At 31.7% G+C, this 20,030-nt stretch overlaps 2 protein-coding genes across 4 annotated transcripts; one reads left to right on the forward strand and one right to left on the reverse strand.

Moving 5' to 3' along the window:
* The first annotated feature begins 848 nt into the window (after positions 1–848).
* LOC114173488 (thiosulfate sulfurtransferase 16, chloroplastic-like) lies at positions 849–3,265 on the forward strand. Its single transcript, XM_028057930.1, has 7 exons — positions 849–1,063; positions 1,169–1,246; positions 1,580–1,687; positions 1,791–1,864; positions 2,343–2,413; positions 2,512–2,565; positions 2,966–3,265. Exons 1-7 carry the CDS (start codon positions 972–974, stop codon positions 3,038–3,040), a joined length of 552 nt encoding a protein of 183 aa, XP_027913731.1. The 5' UTR covers positions 849–971; the 3' UTR covers positions 3,041–3,265.
* A 2,084-nt stretch (positions 3,266–5,349) lies between these two features.
* LOC114173010 (serine/threonine-protein kinase STY17) lies at positions 5,350–14,598 on the reverse strand. 3 transcript variants are annotated; one of them, XR_003602443.1, is made up of 16 exons: positions 14,150–14,598; positions 13,670–13,784; positions 13,296–13,396; positions 13,013–13,132; positions 12,487–12,541; positions 11,644–11,754; positions 10,036–10,086; positions 9,467–9,642; positions 9,274–9,381; positions 8,415–8,488; positions 7,842–8,017; positions 7,126–7,221; positions 6,261–6,363; positions 6,111–6,164; positions 5,887–6,021; positions 5,350–5,810 (listed from the first exon to the last, which is right to left on the reverse strand). XR_003602443.1 is itself a non-coding variant. In XM_028057197.1 (16 exons), the coding sequence occupies exons 1-16, from the start codon at positions 14,347–14,349 to the stop codon at positions 5,742–5,744; spliced, it is 1,716 nt and encodes a 571-aa protein (XP_027912998.1). In that variant the 5' UTR covers positions 14,350–14,598; the 3' UTR covers positions 5,350–5,741. The 3 variants fall into 3 exon arrangements, 2 of the variants coding, with proteins under 2 accessions (XP_027912998.1, XP_027912997.1); XM_028057197.1 differs by having other exon boundaries at positions 6,283–6,363; positions 10,042–10,086; XM_028057196.1 differs by having other exon boundaries at positions 6,283–6,363; positions 14,150–14,597.
* Between the last annotated feature and the right edge of the window lie 5,432 nt (positions 14,599–20,030).

The following is a 20,030-nucleotide window of genomic DNA, read 5'->3' on the forward strand; positions in this document are numbered from 1 at the left end:
CTTATTTTGGTGAAAATGAAGGTGGAGAAAGGCCATTAAAGTGTGTAACGGGCCTTATGTCGGTGTGAAAATACGTAGGCCCAACAAAGAAGGTCCATAAGGTGGGTAGAGGACGTGGTGCCACGTGTAGAAGAATCTCTCCACCCAAATCCGATGGGCTTTGTGAGGTGGATACTTATCCATAGTCCTGGTGGTGGGTCAGCACCACTTCCTTCTTTATCCAAAATACCACACATTACGTGTCATCTCCCAACATTTTATCCAAAACAATAACTCTCATTTATATTTTCCCACACAAATTTCCATAACATAAAACAATCAATAATTCATATACATTATACATTCACGTAACACGTGTCACCAGATATTCAACTCCTACAACAAATTATGAACACTCACAATATCACTTCCAAATAATCCATTTCTGCATAAAATTTTCTCCTGATGGAGATATATTGTAATGCATAGTATCCTACAAAAACGAGCAAGTCCAGAAGAAAAATCAAAGACCAAATAGTGGAGATGGATTAACCTCAAAAAACAACAAAAGAGGAATCTTGAAGAGAACGTTAACGTGGTCGCATATTATTGGTCGTCACAAAATTATCACAGAATGTCATTGTCTCTTTTACGTGACATTCTAACTCCTCTAATATTCTCAAGAGATACATTATTTTATTTATAACAAAATTTTACACTATTTTCGTATAATAACTTTATTTCACACCAAAGTTCTTCATGATCTCTTGAACTTTGCAAAAAAGAAAATATCGGTTTTTCAACATTATATTATAATAATTATGTTAATGTTTAATAAAATAAATATAAAAGATGTGGGGCCAATGGTTCTGGAGCTTCCTTTCAAATATGAAGGTTGGAAGCGGCAACCATTGCATTGCATCAATATCAAAGCTAACCACTTATTTTGCATTTGGTAGCATATTCCATTCCAAAATAGTATCTGCAAAACAATGACGACGACGACGACAACAACCACCTTTGATGTCTCCGCCGCTTGTTTCCGTGTTCCTCCTCGTTTCTCACGCAATCCATGCCACACCAGGTGAAATATTTTCTCCATTCTTTCATACCAAAAGTCATAATTTTCTCTTCTTTTTTTATTTTATTTTCTTTGTACTTTTTCTAAAACTTGAAAGTGTTGTTGCAGGTTTTCAGTTCTGAACTCCTTGAATCCTCACAGGGGACGGATAAGCGTGAACGTTCCACCCAAGTTTCCAAACTTCCGGTAAGTGTGAAAACAAAGTGTTAATCTGCGAAAAAAATGTGTTTTGTTTTGTTTTGTTTTTTCTACTTGAGTGAGTGGAATCGAATTATTGGATGGAAAGGAGAAGTTTTGGTCTGAATATTTTTGAGTGAAAAAAGGTGCAGAGTCACTTGTACCTCACTCATAAATAGAAGAAACCGATGAGCACAATATTGAATAAAATAGGATCATGTTTATATTTGGCAGATAGCGTGCTAAAGACGAAATAGAATGTAAATATTATTAAATTTCGTTTCACTTATTTTATTTGATCTTTTCATCAAATGAAAAAACGTGGTTTTTGGGTAATTGAAGGAGGGAAGTTGCACTGAAGGGGGATTTGGAGGCTGTTGTTCCAACTTCTGTGCCTGTGCGTGTAGCGTATGAACTTCTTCTAGCTGGTCATCGATATTTAGATGTGAGGTAAGCGATTGAATATTAATTACAACAACTAACAGAACTTTTTCGGAATCATAGTGTTTAATCAACCCAAATCTCATCAATTCTTTCTCATGTTTTGTTGCAGGACCCCAGAAGAGTTTGATGAAGGGCACGTTCCTGGCGCAATTAATATTCCTTATATGTTCAGAGTTGGATCAGGTTGGTTCCATTTCTATTCTCAAGTGATAGTGAACTAGTGGTAGTAACTACTTTGTTGATTCCTAAACTTTGTTCTGAATACAAAAAGAAAAAGAGTGATATACGAAATAGCTATATAAAGTATTTTTTTTCACTGTATTTTCATCACAAACTGACATTAACTTGCTAATTGGCTGACAGAGTAAAAGTTTTTATGCAACTCAGAAAAGAAATCCACCTGATCCAATAGCTTATTGTTCTTTAGATTTGGATTCTTCTATTAACTTTTTAACCCCTTGCTAAGGTTTGTTCTCAAGGGCTTTAACCCGATTGATAGTATATATCAAGATTATGTCAGTTATCACACTCAATTTTGTCCATCCTTGAAATGCAAGCATTTTTGTTATGAAAAATTTACCCTATGATCTGAAAAACTCTTCTTTTTCTTGTATTATTATATTCTATGATCTCAATTTAGATTCTCCATTCATGTATTCAGGGATGACGAAGAACAGCAACTTCATTAGAGAGGTGTCCTCACATTTTAGAAAAGATGATGAAATTATAGTTGTGAGTGCATATCTTCTTAAAACTCTTGTTGAGTGATTAAGTTCTATGTTAGTTTTAGCACTCCAGCTTAATTAAGATTTTGACTTGTGGTTTCACAGGGGTGCCAGCTTGGTAAAAGATCTATCATGGCTGCGAGTGACTTGCTAGCTGCTGTAAGCATCTTTTTTTTTTTCTTCAACGCCTTAATTTTAAGCTTGAAAAAAAACATCCTAGTTTGTTTGAATGTCTGAATGTCTGAATCAAGTTTTTGTTTCTCCACATCAAGGCATCTTTCATGTCTAGCTGTATACAAACTAGATTTACTATGGAATAAGGTTACTCTGAAGTTAATTTTGTTATTTAATGTTGTACTGCAAAAATGATCTTAACCATTGATATTTATAGATTAGCACAACCTTGTTTCAAAGACAGACATATTTAGGAAAATTTGATATTGGTTTTTTGTGTCATTCGGTTTTCTTAAGAATATTCTGATTGGTAACAACCATGTTGCAAAAATTGAGCTCAAAGATTGTACATAGAGTGAGTGACTAAAATTTCTTCATTCTGCAGGGGTTCACAGGACTCACAGACATGGCTGGTGGCTTTGCAGCTTGGACACAAAATGGACTTCCAACAGAACGATGAAGTGTTCCTGTTGGATCTGCAGCTGTATATAAGAATAAGTTTTGGGAGGAGTCGCATGCATGAAAATGCGGAAATATCACACCAAGACGGTGAGAATCTGACACAGTGAAAACAAAATGAAATCTGATACCAGAAAAGTTCATGTAAATGTGGAAAAAGAGGGTTGTGAATTTGTCGACATAGACAATAAAAAAAGGTTAATATTTTTCGAACTTTGCAAAGAAACTCTTGTGCCTTGACGTGGTGTTCGTCTTCCACTACTTCCAATTAATTCAAACCATGATATATTTATGGATGAAAAATTGAGGCCAAAACTTAATACAACGTGATAACAAGTTTCGTTTTTGCTTTCCAAAAGATAACGTTATTATGATTCCTAGCAAGTTAGAAAAATTTTATGGTAAGGAACAGGTATTGGGTAAAACATTGGATTCATCCAAGATAATAGGATTCGGCTCTCAGTTTCAGCACCCGATAGTTATAATTTCGAAAGTTAGAAGCACGTGGTAAATTTTCTTAGGATCATTCCATGTGCACATCGTAAATATTGGTTAGTGGACTACAGATTTGAGAATGATGATGATACATATTTGAAGACGGCACGGAACATTTTTTTCTTTTCGGCCAAGCGCTGTTTTCCTGACCCACACGCATCAAGAGACATGCTGAAACTTTTGCGAAGGGTAATAGAATTTATAGAACAAAAATGAAAAAAGAGGTTATCTTTAAGAAAGAGTTATGATTGTGGTAATTTTAGTTAAATAATTTTTTTTTATCAATATAATTTTTATAAAATACAATTTAAAAAGTGAAGAATTATTGTATACTATTGCATCATTATTATTCTTGTCGATTCTATTAAGACATTTTTTACTGTATTCATTTTTGTACATAAGGAATCGGTCGAAAAGAAAAATCCGACATTTCAAATTGTGAAATTTTTTTCAAAAATTCTCGTTTGAATTCCCATCCAATACTTGGGTTTGGGGTCAATGTACATTATACTTTGGACACTGTTGCAGTCGATCGGATGGTGTTGTTGATACCAAGACGATCGATCATAAACTACTATCTCGATGATAAGAACGGTTGTTCGAGATAAGAACGCTTGCTCTATCGAACGATAGGGTTGTCAACACTGAAATTATAACCGAAAGATTAAAGGAATAGCAAGATTAAAGATGTAATTCACGACTTAACCTTTTCAGCAAGGGTATGATATCATTGGTCACAATTAGACTTCACAAAAGATAAAAATCCACTAAAGACACTGTAAATAGAGCGTAAGTGAAGTAATTGACACTTTTTTATCTCTACATTTATTGCATTATTAGGAATCAAACATTTACTTGAACGTGAGGATATCTTTTGCAAGTATCTCAACCGCACGACGCAATAGAAGGAGACCAAGCAACTAAAAACAAATGAACGAATAATTACAATGAATATAGGAGATCTTGAAGAATTGTACGAGTAATATTGGACCCGATAAGAACAATTTTTATTCATTTAGCTGTTTTTATTTCTTTCTTCCTTTTTATCGACACAATTCCAATTGCAAAAAATCTTCATTAATTATTGGTAAACTTTTAGTCAAGTAAATTTGATAATTCATTTATTAAAAGTAACCTGAGAAAAATGATACATAGAAAATTGAACATAATTCTGTCTCCTCAAGGATCCATTTATTTAAAAGAAAAAAAAAAGTAATCATTGGAATTTAGTGCATATAAAAAAATTTAAAACTCATGCACTCCATTCAATCAAACTTATATACACTCCATCGGCTAAAAATAAATAAAACTAATTTCAAAGCATTAAGGAGAAACTGATCACTCACTTACAGTATAAACCATCTAAAACATAATATAAGCCATCGTATTTAACAAATTTGTTATCTTCTCCGATGTGAAAATCATCTGGTGCATAACCGACAACAATTGTTCGTTATGCGTATGCTTGGTAGCATAAGCGCTAGAAGACTATAAAAAGCATATAATATAAGCTTTTGATTTGCAAAGGAAACATGTCTGAAGAAAAATAATTCACGACTTCTTAGGGTGAAGAGAGAATGGCTTGAGTAAATAGTCTGTTACAATCATCGAATCACAAACTGTTATATATAAAATACCTTTATTTACTTTTACAATAACTACCTTTAAAAGAACAACGATATTTTTTTTAATTATTGATCGATAATCTTAAATTACTAAACTGCCAATAAAATAGTTTGCCAGATCTTTAACCAGATTGACAAGCACAATCTTAATACAAATATACATTGTCATTAAGAAAATTATGACAATTCGTGCCTTTGAATAAAATTGCATTACATATGCCGATTTTATTACAGTTAAAGTTGGTACATCTCAAGTATCAACACGTAACGCCTCTGAGTCAACTTCAAGGGTTTGGATACAAGGGAGTGCATCGAAAAAACTCCCAGTCAAAACACATAGAATACAATTAGCAAAAAATTAATTGTAAATGATACATGGAATTTTCGACCTTCACTAATCTTGTATCCATCCTAGGTGAACAAGTTGAATAGATAAATTGGAGAAAGACGAAGATTCTAAAAGAAATTTAAGGCAAGCACAATACCACCGAATCTTTCAAGAGTAGAAACAACCAACTGAATAGATATTTGGTCAGAGTCTGGCTACTATACAGGACAAAAAGGCTATACTGTCGTGTAATATCAGTGATGGACCCGTCTAAGAGCTGAGAGAAAGCCATGGGATGATGATTTATCCTTGTGATCATTGACCTGGTAGAAAAATAAAACCCAATTACTCAGCAGGTCCAACTCTGTGTTGGTTTTTAAATTTAAGAATTAATTTTACCTCTTTTGCTATGTGCTGAAGAATTTCTATTATTTCAGAGAAATCTGGTCTGAGAGTCGGATCTTGTTGCCAGCAGCGCTGTAGCAGTTCAGAAAGTCTTGGGTGTGTTGTTTTTGGAATTGTAGGCCTTAGGCCCTAATAGCAATTTAAGCACATAGAATCATTATGCATAAACAAGAAATTGTTTCCGATGAAATTATTTACAAAAGAAAAATAATAAAAACCTTCTGCACAACGCCGACTGCTGCTTGTAATGGGGTCAAGCAAGAGTAGGGTAGCTGATTAACAAAAATAGTATATACAATGAGATAAGAGTGGTACAAGACTGATTATTTGAGAAAAAAAGAGAACAGAACACAATGCAGAAGACCCACTGTCTGGCATGAAAGTACTCACTTCTCCAGTTAAAAGCTCCCAGAGAGCTATTCCAAAACTGAAAACATCTGCCTTCTGGTCATATGGTTTGTGTTCAATGACCTTCAAATAAAAGTCAAATTAATAAAGAGATCTAAGGTATCATTAACAGCTGAATTCTTAAAAAAAAAAAGAAATCAGCAAACCAAAGCACATGCCCTAAATCGTAAATGCCTTATAGTCCAAGCATTAAGGCATCCACTTATGAAGATGAAAACAAGAATGGAACTGAGGAATAAATATCAAACCACTGCATACTTTGTAAGGAAATAGTCAAGAAAGAATAAAAACAAGGCAACCATTTCATGTATTTTTCTAATCTTCGTTTGAAATTTCAAAAATAAAAGAAAATTTTGAAATAAAATCCTAAGTTCAATGCCCAAATACAATAAATTTAATATCTATATGACACAATATTCACATCAACAAATAAATTCAATATCAATATGACTAATATAAGAGAATCCAAACGAGTATATTTTTTAGTAGTTTAAAATTCTCCTTCACTATGGGCAAAGACATTTCAATCATAACCAAGAGCAATAACTCAAGTGGGTCGACTTTGCCAGATTGCCAGATTCCACCTAGGATGTTTTCTTACATTCATGCTCACCTTGCCCTAACCACACAACCCAAAATAAAAATAATAAAATAACATCTTTTTCTTCCCTGCCCACCACCATATTTCTCACTTTTCAAGCAGGCAGAACATAAATGCCTAGCAACAACAAATAAATACTGATACTGAATTGGTATTTCACCATGATCAATGATGTCATAAAAAAATCAAACAGAAAGTACCATGAAATCCAAGAAAATTCATACCTCAGGAGCCATCCAACGGTATGTTCCAGTTTCAGCTGTCATCACACCAGACTGAGTTTGCACTCTAGCAACCCCAAAATCAGCAACCTTTACCACCTGTTGAAGAACAACATGCTATTTTAGTGATGTTTTCATCTCAGGTCTGTGTTCACAACTCATATGTTACTGTATTCTAACAAGAGCCCAGCATCACAAAGTTACCCATCTTAAACTTAATCTACAAATAATAGACTATGGTGATTATTGTGAGTCAAGATGACAAACAATTTTCATTCATTGATAAATATAGGACCAAATACTAGTATGAAGAAGAAAGGGGACAGATACCCACAAGGCTAGTAGCCTTTTAGATTCAAGCATTTGACTCCTCCAAGTGATGGGTTAAAGTGCAGTTATATTTGTTCATTTGGAAAACGTTGATTGAGATATGTGCATGTATTTTATCACAATTTCAACCATTGATTTTTTAATCAATGATTATAGCTGTTCTTTATTCAGTAAAGCGTACTCCAATACGTAAACAAATCTCTTTTTGTTTTGTCACAACACAAAAGATTAGTATGATGATATTTGGTAATAGAGAACATAAAAGTACAGAAATTATATTACAAAACCAAAATATTATGCAGAGAACATAGAAACATGGACCATAATAACACTGAAAATGCAACAGACAGTATCAATGCGTGCATTCAATATTCATGGAATCCTCTTACTTCATTTTCATCCATCAGAAGATTGGCAGTCTTGAGGTCCCTGTGAATTATATTATTTTGGTGCAAATAGTTCATTCCCTTGGAAACATCAATTGCTACTTTTAGCAAAGATGGAAGCTTAAATACACCTCTTTGTTTGTGCAGAAAGTCATATAAGCTTCCCCTAGACATAAACTCTGATAAAGTCATAAACATGAGCACATAAGCATTAAAATTGCATTACCAGTGGACTGAAAAAGGCACCCAAACCATCTTACAATTCCTAGATAAAGCATACATAGGTAAGCACAGATATTATACCAATTCTAAAACTAGATAAAGTAAAAAATAAAGCAGCAATATGAATATGAAAGGAAGGCATGTGCACAATGCTTCCAGCATTAAGGGATGTGGGGAGGGTCGAAATGTATGCAGCCTCTGCCATAAGCAGAGAGGTTGTTTCCACAACTAAAATTGATGATCACCACAAAGCAGTAACATTATCATTAAACCAAAGCACACCCTCTAAACAAACAAACTTCTTGAAATAGAATCATGCAACATCATAAATTCTCAGGATTCTTTCCTATTTACCCGTAACAATACAAAGATTCGGGGGCCTGGTACATGCGCCGATGAACTGAACAACATTCTTGTGTCGAATCTTCCTGCAACCAAGATATATCGTAGTTAGTAAAGGAAAAATGATTACTCGGGACTACAAAGATACCACACACCAACCACTAATACTCACTTCCTAGGATAAAAAGACAGATTCACAAACAAGTGAAGTTGTCAGGATTAAAATATTATTAGATGTTTTCAGAAGCATTTGATGTAGTGAATATCTGAAATTGAGATATTATTTTTAGTTAATATAATTCTTTCCAGAATGGTCTAAGTCAGACAAATAAGGAAGTTAATGCCATAACTGTAATTCAGTCAAAGTTCATGAACTTTTGATACATGCATTTTGACAGTCTATCTATGATGCCAATTTCATGGAATTGAAATCATGTAACAGAAATGTTAGTACTTTAAGAAACAAAATAAATTACAGCATGCTTCACTTTAATCAAACAGCACTATTGGTAGCACAACTTTACATCTGTGCATGTGAATCAAGCTACCCGGGGTTGTTGATTTTGAAACTGAAATAAAAATAAGACATTAAAGATCTAGCCATACGTATAATGCCGGAACAGTTCATATTTTACAGGAATAGTATTAAAGGCATGATCCTAAATAGAAAATAAGAAACTAATAGCATAATATATCAAAGAACATTGATTCCTCCATCACTTCCATTCCTCTGTTGTAGTTAGGTTGTGCAACAAAATGAATATAAACAAGCAAGTGGAAGCTACAGCACAAGGCAGGAAAGCATGAGAAATAAATATCTCAGTAATGGTAAATATAATCTCCACGACTACAATCAATCATGCAAACAAACCTCATGATATAAACTTCTTGTGCAAACTCCTTCAGCATATCTGTACTTATGCGCTCAGGCTTGAGAACTTTGATAGCAACATCTTGACTGCAATATGTACCTCTGTACCTAAGGAATATCAAAGAAATGCAGAGAGAAACCTCAGCTACAAGGATTAGTTGAGTTCAAATATAATCAAGCAAAAATAACTTACAAGTCACCAAATGACCCAGAGCCAACTTTGTTTTCATATTTCAGCTGGTTGGTATCAAGTTCCCAGACATCAGCTCCATCCGTTGGTATTTGAATGCAGTGAGGGGATTGCTCTATCCTTGGCTGGTAATGATCATTGGCAGCACAATGTATGCCCTGATTTGACATATTCTGCTCCTGCAAATCAAAGAAAGTTTATATCATTAAGTATTTAACAAAAGGAGAAATGAATTACAGTTGTCTATATGAAGTGCATGTATGTAAAGAACAAATTATTTTAACAGACGTTCCCATTACTCAAATGTAGTTCAAACTTCAAATTAATGTCAATCCTTTCTAATAAAATTCAAACAATAATAATCTCATCTTCCCTGCTTAATCATGAACATGTCATTTTATCAAAAGTTCATGGCAACTATAAAAAATTAAGATATTTCCAAAAATATATAGCACCCAGTATTTTGAAATTGTCATGAGCTCTCAATCCCAAATATTAAGGTGTTAAGTGAAAACTCGTGAATGGTTGTTATATTACATCTCTAACAGAAAAAATAAAAAAGGAGAATATACCTTAACCTTGTAAATTTCCTTTTCTAACACACCTTTCAGCTCCTCAGTTTCCTAATGGCCAAAACATATATACAATAGATTCAATAAGTTTGGATATAGAAAACATAATTGAAAAAGCAAATAATTAAATATTAGATAAAAATAGAGAATTCATGGACATGTAAGAACTGCAAGTAAAACAATCAATGTATAGAAAGGTAAGAGAGGCAAAATCCTGATAAATTACATGACGGCTCAGCTCTCTTGCAAGGAGCCGTTACATTAGTAAACAAAAAGAAGTGAAAAAGAGAAAAGCTTGCAGATAAAAAGACAACTCAACAAAATGTTATTCCTCAATTTGGATGTACACAAAAGGAGTCCCCAAATCTTCCTTTAAAATTTTATTGCTATAACAATTCCATTATGTTGTGGAAGTCAACTGCATGATCATTAAGGAAGCTTGTGCAGAATGTGCCTATATTAGTTTTGAAATAAATTTAATTAGAACTTGAAACAGGAAGTCTCAAATTTTGTACAAGAGACACAGCTACTAAGACTTTTTAACCAGCCAATGCATTGCGAACACATGGATGACATTAACAGAAGAAATATCATATAAATAGTTATCTATGATTAAAAAAACTGTGGGGCGAGTCTTTCACAAGAGTTAAAACAAGAAACTGTAATTTATACAGCATGTCTAGGTATATTTGTACTGATACTCTAGGCCATCTTATACATCATTTTGACATAGCACCTCTACTAGGTATGTACCTGTTAGCAAGTGAAACTCAGTGAATGTTTGAGGTATAAGTATCTTTTTCTATGTTGATTTTATCAAGAACAATTGAAACAGAGATTTAAAATGGGCCACAACGCACCAGAAGATCCAAAAAATAATGGCAGCAATAATATTCCTTATAATTGAACCATGCTCCATTTTTATCTATCGGTCAAAGATGAAATGAAATCCTCCTTCCCTGTTCTACTTAACAGGTGCCTTGTAATTTGGCTCCAACACCAACAGCAGCAATCATGCTTTGGCTATTATTAGGAGGGACATCAGGTAGCAGCATACCTCTCCTGACCAACCCTCTTTCTCCCTCTCTTCATGTTTCTCTTTTTAATAGAGGAAGAGAAATTTTCTTCATTAGCTATGATTTAAAATAATTCTTCATCCTCCAAAATTGTTTAAATTGGAAAGTTTCACATTTTGTTGGCTGAAGATATCGTTTGCATAAACTGTTTGTTAATAAAGGAAAAAAATTAATGACATATACTCAATAACATACCCCACAATGTTCTTAATTTGTCAAAAACCACCATATTTATTATCAGTTTATATCTGTAAAACAAGTTTGTTAGAAATGTCACAGACAACAGATGTAATAACACATTATCTACTGAAATGAAAAGGTAAACATAACACAAAGAGACGAAAAGTTAAAGGTATTATATATCCTTTTACAAAATCAAAAGTGCAAATACTCATGGCAAGATGCTGACCAAGACATGCATAATGTAATACTCATGGCAAGATGATGATCAAGAGATGCATAAAATCTTTCTATTTCCCAAAATACTTGCTAGTAGTTTTATGGGATCATTATTCGGCTACTTTCATCCTACCTCATTGGGCCATCCCTCAACAACAAAGACATCCAGAGAAAATCCATCAGTAGTGGAGAATGCATGAGCTTCTTGAATATTCAGTCCCATCTCACCAAGTATTGATGTTAACTGAAACGCAAGTAAAGGTTGACAGACAGCCATGATATTAAATACATTTGTTATATTCTATCTTACAAATGAAGAACTTAATTTTCATCCACTCTTCATGTGAAAAAAATTACATTGACATCCAATAACCCTGTTAAATCGTGCAATGAATTTGACACCTCACGCAAGCGTTACCACTGTCAAATTCATCTAATGATGTGATAAATCATATCATTAGATGTCAATGAAAAACTTTTTACATTGATAATTAAACTTGCTTAAGAACTCCAAAGATTTGTAAGAGAAAATGTTAAAGAGATGACAATTGAAAAGATTATGATGTGCGGAATGATTTTCTTAGCTTTTTACAGTTGTACCTTCATAAATTCTCAATCTAAACTGCGTGAAAAAAGAATATTTGGGCAAAGTTAAAACTTGTAGTACTTTATGATGAAAACTCTTAACATATAATTTTAGTTTGACAGCAATTGGCAGACCATTTGCCCATAATCAATACAAAAGAAACTACAGTCATAACTATCTCCTGCATAGAATTACGTTGCAATAAGTTCCCTAACCCAATTGACGGCCCAGAAATGCAAGACACATTCCTTGCTATCATGTCAAAAGCTGAATAATACAGTAGAAAAGAAAACATAACAAGGATTGTATGAAATAAAATAACAGAGTAATTTTAAAGAACCGTTTACAAAAGCATAAAAACACTTTTAAAATAAAGTCAGAATTAACCACCTGACTAAGGAGTTTAGGCTTGTCAACTGTTGAAAAGGTAATCTCGTGCATGGGCCTAAAATTAGTAAGTAAAAGATTAGTTCTAGTTAAACTTTAAAACATTAGTACATTTATTAACTGCTATAACCTAATGGAAACAACATGCTATCCCTAGAGAAACTCAATATGGAGAGTGTGTAATCGAGAGTGTTGGCATTCACAACCTTGGCAATACCCTAAACAACACATACCTAATGACTGATTCTACAATTTATTCTTTCTGTACATACGTCAGTGCTTATCACGTATTCATGAAAAGATGAAAATGCATGATACGAAAGTTAAATATTCTGCAACATCTCTCTCTCTAAAAAGTTGGACAAAAATAATAAACCAAGAGACTTGCACTTCGAAAATATTATCTTCAAAGTGTGAGATTTTACCTTAGCCTATATATCAAACTTATCATATAATACATGTTTCTACTTTATCAACATAAGACAAATTTTAGCGATACTAACTAAAGCTGAAGTGAGCAATCCATTACCTGTGAAAATATGGTGTTACACTCATAGCACTTCCCCCATCTTCAATGTTATTTTTGGTTGTTTGAAGAGCAAGAGCTTCAAGATTAGAGGATGAACCAAATGTGGGTGGTGGATGAATTCTGTTTTGCCCAAGAGAGAGACAAAGAAATGACAATAAAAAAATAAATAATTGGCACAAACGAAAACATAAAAACAAGTGCATAGATAATAAGAAAGGACTGCACTTATTGAGCAACAGCAGGGATGGAAATAAAACCGATAACAAAATCACACAACCCGTACCCCTGCTTTAAAGAATAGTTAAGAGAACTCTGTGCATCCTCTATTTCAGAAGGATCTGAATGTGTGGAATCAGTATAATTTGCACCACCAAAAGGATATACCTGCATTAAGGACGAAACTGTTATAAACTAATTTGTATGTAGGACGTCTCTGTACTTGGATTCAAAGCTCATAAAGTAAATGATATAACATAGTTCCAAATTTGCTACCAGCTAACAATGCAGTCAAGGAACATACAATTCCATGATGTATCCTCCACAACGTTTAAAAAACTGAATTCTCCGTTAGATGAGAAAACATCTAGCCTTAGTAAAAACTAGTGAAAATACAGAGTAAAGAACTTCAATAGCCTTTATGAAATGTGTTTTAATTACCTGTACTAACCGAACTTGAAATGCAGGTCGAGATGCGGGATCCTCCGCCAACTTGAGCAATCTTTTATGAGCCAAAACATCTTCTGCCCTCTCAACATTTACATCCAACGCGTACCTATGTAGTAGCAATCAGAGTGACCAACCAGGAGACTCGGACAAAAACCACTCTGGCAAATCCACTTACAAAAGTAAAGTAAAAAAAAAAAGGCAAAAAAAAATCACTCAGCTATCTTCTTCTTTCTTCATTTTGTTTTTCTCAAATCTCATCAGAAATCAAAATAACACGAAAAACACTCGAATTGCATGAATCAGTTAAAAAAACACAAGCAATCAGGAATATGCAAAATCACTGGCCACAAATTCCCCTACCAATCATTTTCACCGCTTTACAAAAGAAAAAAAAATCAAATATAGAGGAGAACGTGAGAACAGAAGTCAATTAGCTAGTTAGTTAATTAATAAGGAAACAGCGTGAAAGACCTAGCAGGAAGTCGATTGAAGTGTAGCCATAGCTGATCATCGAAGCCGGGAACGTGCGCCTCCTCGCAATCGGAATCCTGAATCCGCCGCAACACCTCATTGTACACCTCCAGTTTCTGGCGGTGGTGTCGAGGGTGGTTAGCATGCGACAACTGCACCGCTCTGCTCCCGCAGCTCTCAATGTCATGCTCGATCACCATGAACACACGCGATCAACACCACACACAAACACTCAACAACAAGAACAAGAATAAGAAGAAGAAGAAGAAGAAGAATAACCGAGAGAGAGAGAGAGAGAGAGAGAAAGGGGATCGTGAATCGAAGAAGAAGCGGAGAAGGAAAACGCGAGAAAGGGAAGGGAAGGGGAAAGACGATGGAGATTCAGTTGACGGAAAACTCTTTTTGAGTCTCTTTTATTTTAATCTTGTTGGGTTCTCTTTCCAGGTACTAATGAGTGTTTTTGCTTCGGCGCTGAGTGTTTGTTCCCAGCTATCCACGTCAGAGTGGGCCCCGCATTCCGCCCAAAGTGGGCACACACAGCAAATTGAAACTTTGCTCATTGGATAATTAAATATTTCTTTCCCGCATCTCCTCTCCGAATAAATCAAGATGCTTTTTTTTCTCTTTTATTGTGGACTAAATAAAATAATAATAAACACAATCAAATTTATAAAATGGGGTGAAAAATAAGTAAATTAAAAAATAAAATAATGGGCCCACAGGGACTCTGTCTATGGTTTATTCGGGAATATGGGCTTTTTTTGTAATCCTTAATCCTTATCCTCTCGGATTAAAAATTCTGGGCCTACCAAACCATAGAAGCTTCTTTTTTTATTGCACTACTATTAGCTTAGGGTCGTTGAGAGAGCACGATCTGTATAATGGGAAGAATAAAAGCAAACAAAATTAAATAACAAGAGGTTAGGAATCTGATGTAATGTACCTTTCTCGGAGGGATTTTTCTTTTAATTTAAGTGTTTTTTATCTGGATAATTTTCTTTAAAAAAACATAAATCATAAATTTATTAAAATAATCAAATATATACCAAGAAGTTACTATATATTCCTGAAAAATAAAATCGGAAAGGATGTTTTTGGAATGAAATCGAGAAGGTGACAATTAGCAATGCTTTTTATAGGTAAACTAATTAATAAACATTTTTAGTAATATTAGAGTTTAGCACTTCTGGAAAAAAAGTTAAAAAATTTAAATAATTGAAGATAATGTTTTGCTTATGTACATTACCTTATATGTTTTCCAACCACCACAACTTTCTTATGTTGTTAGGGTTATTACATCTGAAATATTTTCTATTTTAGACCTTAAACTAACCTTTATTATAACTTTACAGTGAGATTAAACTTCATAGCACACTAACAAAATGCTCCCTGAAGAATAAAATATATCTGTAAAAGACATTGTCAAATCACATAATTCACCTGTCTAAGAATAACTGCTGATATAAAAAAATCTAAGAATAACTTTTCGAAGCTTTGAAATGAACATACTTTACATTCATTCCTTGATCAGAAAAAACACTTCAAAGAAAACTTCTTTTCTTACCATGCTTCTTCTAGAAGGAAAGTCCACTTCCGAAATGAATTATTATTTGGGTTAAAAAAAAATTTTCATTAAGTGAATTTTGGAATCAATTTTTTTTCTAAATTTTATATTAATTTAGTCATTTATCTTTAGAAATGTGTAGATTTAGTCTTTCTTATCGAATTTTGACAAATTTATTTAATATTTTAAACACATCTTATGATAATATTTGAGTTAACATTAAAGTGAAAATGTGTTAAATGGTATAAACAATTCAAATACTATCATGAAATGGGCTTGAAACGTCAGATAAATTTAACAAAATTTGATTAAAAGGACTAAATTCACGCATTTTTAGAGATGAATGACTAAATTGGTCGAAAGTTTTGAGAATGGACTAATTCTAAATTTCACTAACTTGAGAGACTAAAAACATATTTAACCCTTATTATTTTACTATTCTTTTTTTTATATATATATAATTATTTTACTTTTATACGACTTTCAAATGGTTGTTAAACAAGTTTTTTACTTGCAGCAACATTTCATTTGTATTGAGCGATGGCTGATAATTTGTATTTAATTGAAAAAGGACAGAAAATTAGGTTTGAAACATTTGTAGCTATCATCATTGTTATGCATGGGGCATGTTTGGTGCAGTAGAAGAATATTGAAAATTTTGTTGGTGAGAATTTGAGTGTATATAGAGAGAGGGTAGGTTTGACATGGTCAAAAATGACTCTACACACATGGTAGGAGCCAAATTCAGGTGTAGAAATGGGGAAAAAACATTGAAAATAAAAGTCAGCTCTGTCTGCATGCATGCATGCTGAGCAAATTACAGGGTTGGCAACAATAGTTTTTAACTGAAAAACTATGAAGCCATCAAAGGTGGAACAAAAAATAATGCAGATGGGGAGGGAGGGGAAGGTCAGAATATCTCTACACAATAGAATTGAAACGAAATTTTGATAATCGATTAAAATTTATAATTCTGAACCAGTTTTTTATTATAATTGTACTGAAATCAAAATTTTAAAAAATGGTTAGAAATTAGTTTAAGTTTCAAGCATTTCATAAGCACCGGCTCAAAAGTAAACCGAATAAGGTTTCCAACAAAATAAAGCTTAAAAAAAATAGTATTATTATTTATTTTTTAAATTAATTATAAAATTATGTTTAAGAAAAAATATAGTAATAATATTGAATTATAATTTTGTTTATAAATAAGATAATTATTAGTCATTTTTATTCTTTTATAATTAATTATGATTATGTTTTATATTTATATCTCTTTGTGACTTCTCTCATATCTCATTACTTTATTCTATTATATAGTCCTTTGTTGAGGGTATTGACATATTACATTTATTGAATCTCATATTGTCTATGTCTACCAATATTTATCCTCATTTATGGTTAGTAGGTTTTTATAATTAATTATGATTACGTTTTATACTTATATCTCTTTGTGACTTCTCTCATATCTCATTACTTTCTTCTATTCTATAGTCCTTTTGTTGAAGGTGTTAACATATTACATTTATTGAATCTCATATTGTCTATGTCTACCAATATTTATCCTTATACAGTACACCCATTTTCTTGGGATTGTAGTTCAATTCTATGATTTTTATTTTGCTTGTTGAATTTACATTAGGATTCAAATTACTCAATTTTGTTTTTTGGTATTTTTAATTTTACGAATTTTGAGAGTTTTTCTGTATATATCTTAATGAGGAGCTGAAAATTTCTACACAACTATTAATTAACGTCTTTCAATTAATATCTTAATGATGAGATACAATAATATTAACGTCTTTCAATTGGTTAACAGAAAAAGATAAAAGGGACACAACTTAAAAATATAAAAATTGAGTGTTAAATAGATCAAAATATTTATTAAGGACTTAATGAGAAAAACTTGAATTTAACATAAAATGCTTAAAACTTAATTAAATATATTTTAAAATAGTTTTTGTTAAAATTCTATTGAGTATTAAAAGAAAAATACACTTTTTAATTAATTTTTTCATTTATTTTTTCAAGTGATATAACTATTACATGTCATTCTATCATCTTATTTATTTGTATTCACAAATTAAAGAAAGTAATCACATCAATTAATTAAAAAATAAAAAAGTAAAAACTTAATTAAAAAATATATAACTTTTAAATATTTATCTAATAAAAAAAAGTAATAAAATTTAAAAAACACTTAAATTTATAAAAAATCTAAGAATTAATTAAGTATATTATTATCTATATTTTAAAGTGCGTTCACTTCGTGTTTTCGTTTGACCCCATTTTATTAATCTGCCACCAACAAACATTTTTCAGAGTTATTTATTCGCTAATTATCCTCACACTTATCACATTGCAAATGTATTAATATAAACTTAAGATTTTCTCTCTTGTCACGATAACAATAAGTACATACATACTATTTAAACCCAATAATAGGTATTATGGGAGTTTTATATTTAAACCCAATAAGTGCATGCATACTATTTACACCCAATAGGTACTATAAAAATAAATTATTTTTCTACAATATGTGGTTCAAAAAGAAAAGATAACGTGATCGTGATCTTTCATTTTTTTATCATTTTCGTGACTGTGATCTTATCGCAAAGGTCCTTCAGCAATATCCTTCTACTACAATATTGGAGCAGAAACTTTATTAATTGAAAGGCATGTATCATGTGAATGTCCATTTGGATCCTAGTCTCACCAACCAACAATTTCAACACCAACAACTAATGTCCACTACTAGGATCACCCCTCATTTTTTTAATATATATTATTATAGAAAATCTTTTCATATATGGCCTTATTATAATTATTAATATATGATTTGATCTCTTCAATAGTAATTTTTTTTGTTTAATTTTTTTTATTGGTGGGATTTTTTTACATATAATTTAGAACAAGTACAAAAATTGTGTTGGGTTCAATTGGGCCTACACCTCTGGTCCACATCAAACTATGGAGGTACAAAAAGAAGAATGAAGTCGATGAAGAAACAACTTAGACCCAGAACTATAGTCTTGTTCTGATTAACACCAAGAAAGTTGATAAACTGACCATTACTATCTACATAACGCAATTCAATAATTTAACAATTCAATCATTCAATAATTCCAATTTATCTAAATCCTAAATATTATGACATTTTATAATATATAATTTATAACTCTTAAAACAGTTAAGAACGATTAATATCTAATTAGGATTAGTTTTAGCTATTACAAATATCCATTAATTTACATGTATAATTTGAATTCTTTTTAATTGTTTCAATTACATCTACCGGGTTAGTCAATTTATATTAAAAACTTTGACAAACACCTTGCATTTTCCGTATATGGCATTGTCCATCATCTTAACTTAAAAGAAAAAACTAAAAAAGAAATTAATAATCTGCATAGACTCTGCAACTATACTAAAATCAATGAAGCACGGTTCTTCTTTCACCTCATAAAAGTTTTCACACACTTTTTTTATGATAAACAATCTAAAATCCAAACTTACTGTGCATTTAATTTTAGAATTTCATTTATATTTCTCGAACATCAAAATATATTTATATCATTGATATTTGAATTGATTTATAGAATATAATTAAACAATATATATTCTACCTAAAATATAAAAACATAATATAAAATAATTAATGAATAATATTGCAAAGATAACACGAATCACACCAAAGAAAAAATAACATTATTATATTCAGAAAAAATAAAAAATTAATACAAATAAAATTTCATGAAAAAAAAAATAGAAATAACAGTTATTGTAACAACTACCAAAGATAATAATACAAAGTAAAAGTAAATACAATTTAAAAAAAATACATATTGAGTTTATTATAGAATATAAATATATACTTTTTTTACCAAAAAATTATTTTAAAATATAAAAAGTACAGTGTAAATCAGTTACAAATAATATCCATCCGATCTCAAAACAATTATCCTGTACACAAATGTTCATTCTCAAATATAAAATACAATACACTTTAATCATGAATAGTGAAATGTTATAAAGATATTCAGAAACAACTTGTATTATTCTATAACACCGTTATAATATTAGCTAAAAAAAGTTCTGCGGATAAAGTAATTCTCTTTCAATAAAATTTATGTGATTTTTTGTTTTTTTCATTATAGGTGTACAGTTGAAAGAAAATACACAACACAGTGAAATATTTGTTAAAATACACCCGTACGTGTATATATATAGATTAGTCCCACCTTTTTCTCTTTTATAAAAGAAAAAATATCACTATTTATGATACATAAATGTAACATCGTAATATGAGTAAAAAAATTA

The sequence above is a fragment of the Vigna unguiculata genome, chromosome 2, assembly GCF_004118075.2.
Source record: "Vigna unguiculata cultivar IT97K-499-35 chromosome 2, ASM411807v1, whole genome shotgun sequence".
Classification (NCBI taxonomy): Eukaryota; Viridiplantae; Streptophyta; class Magnoliopsida; order Fabales; family Fabaceae; genus Vigna; species Vigna unguiculata.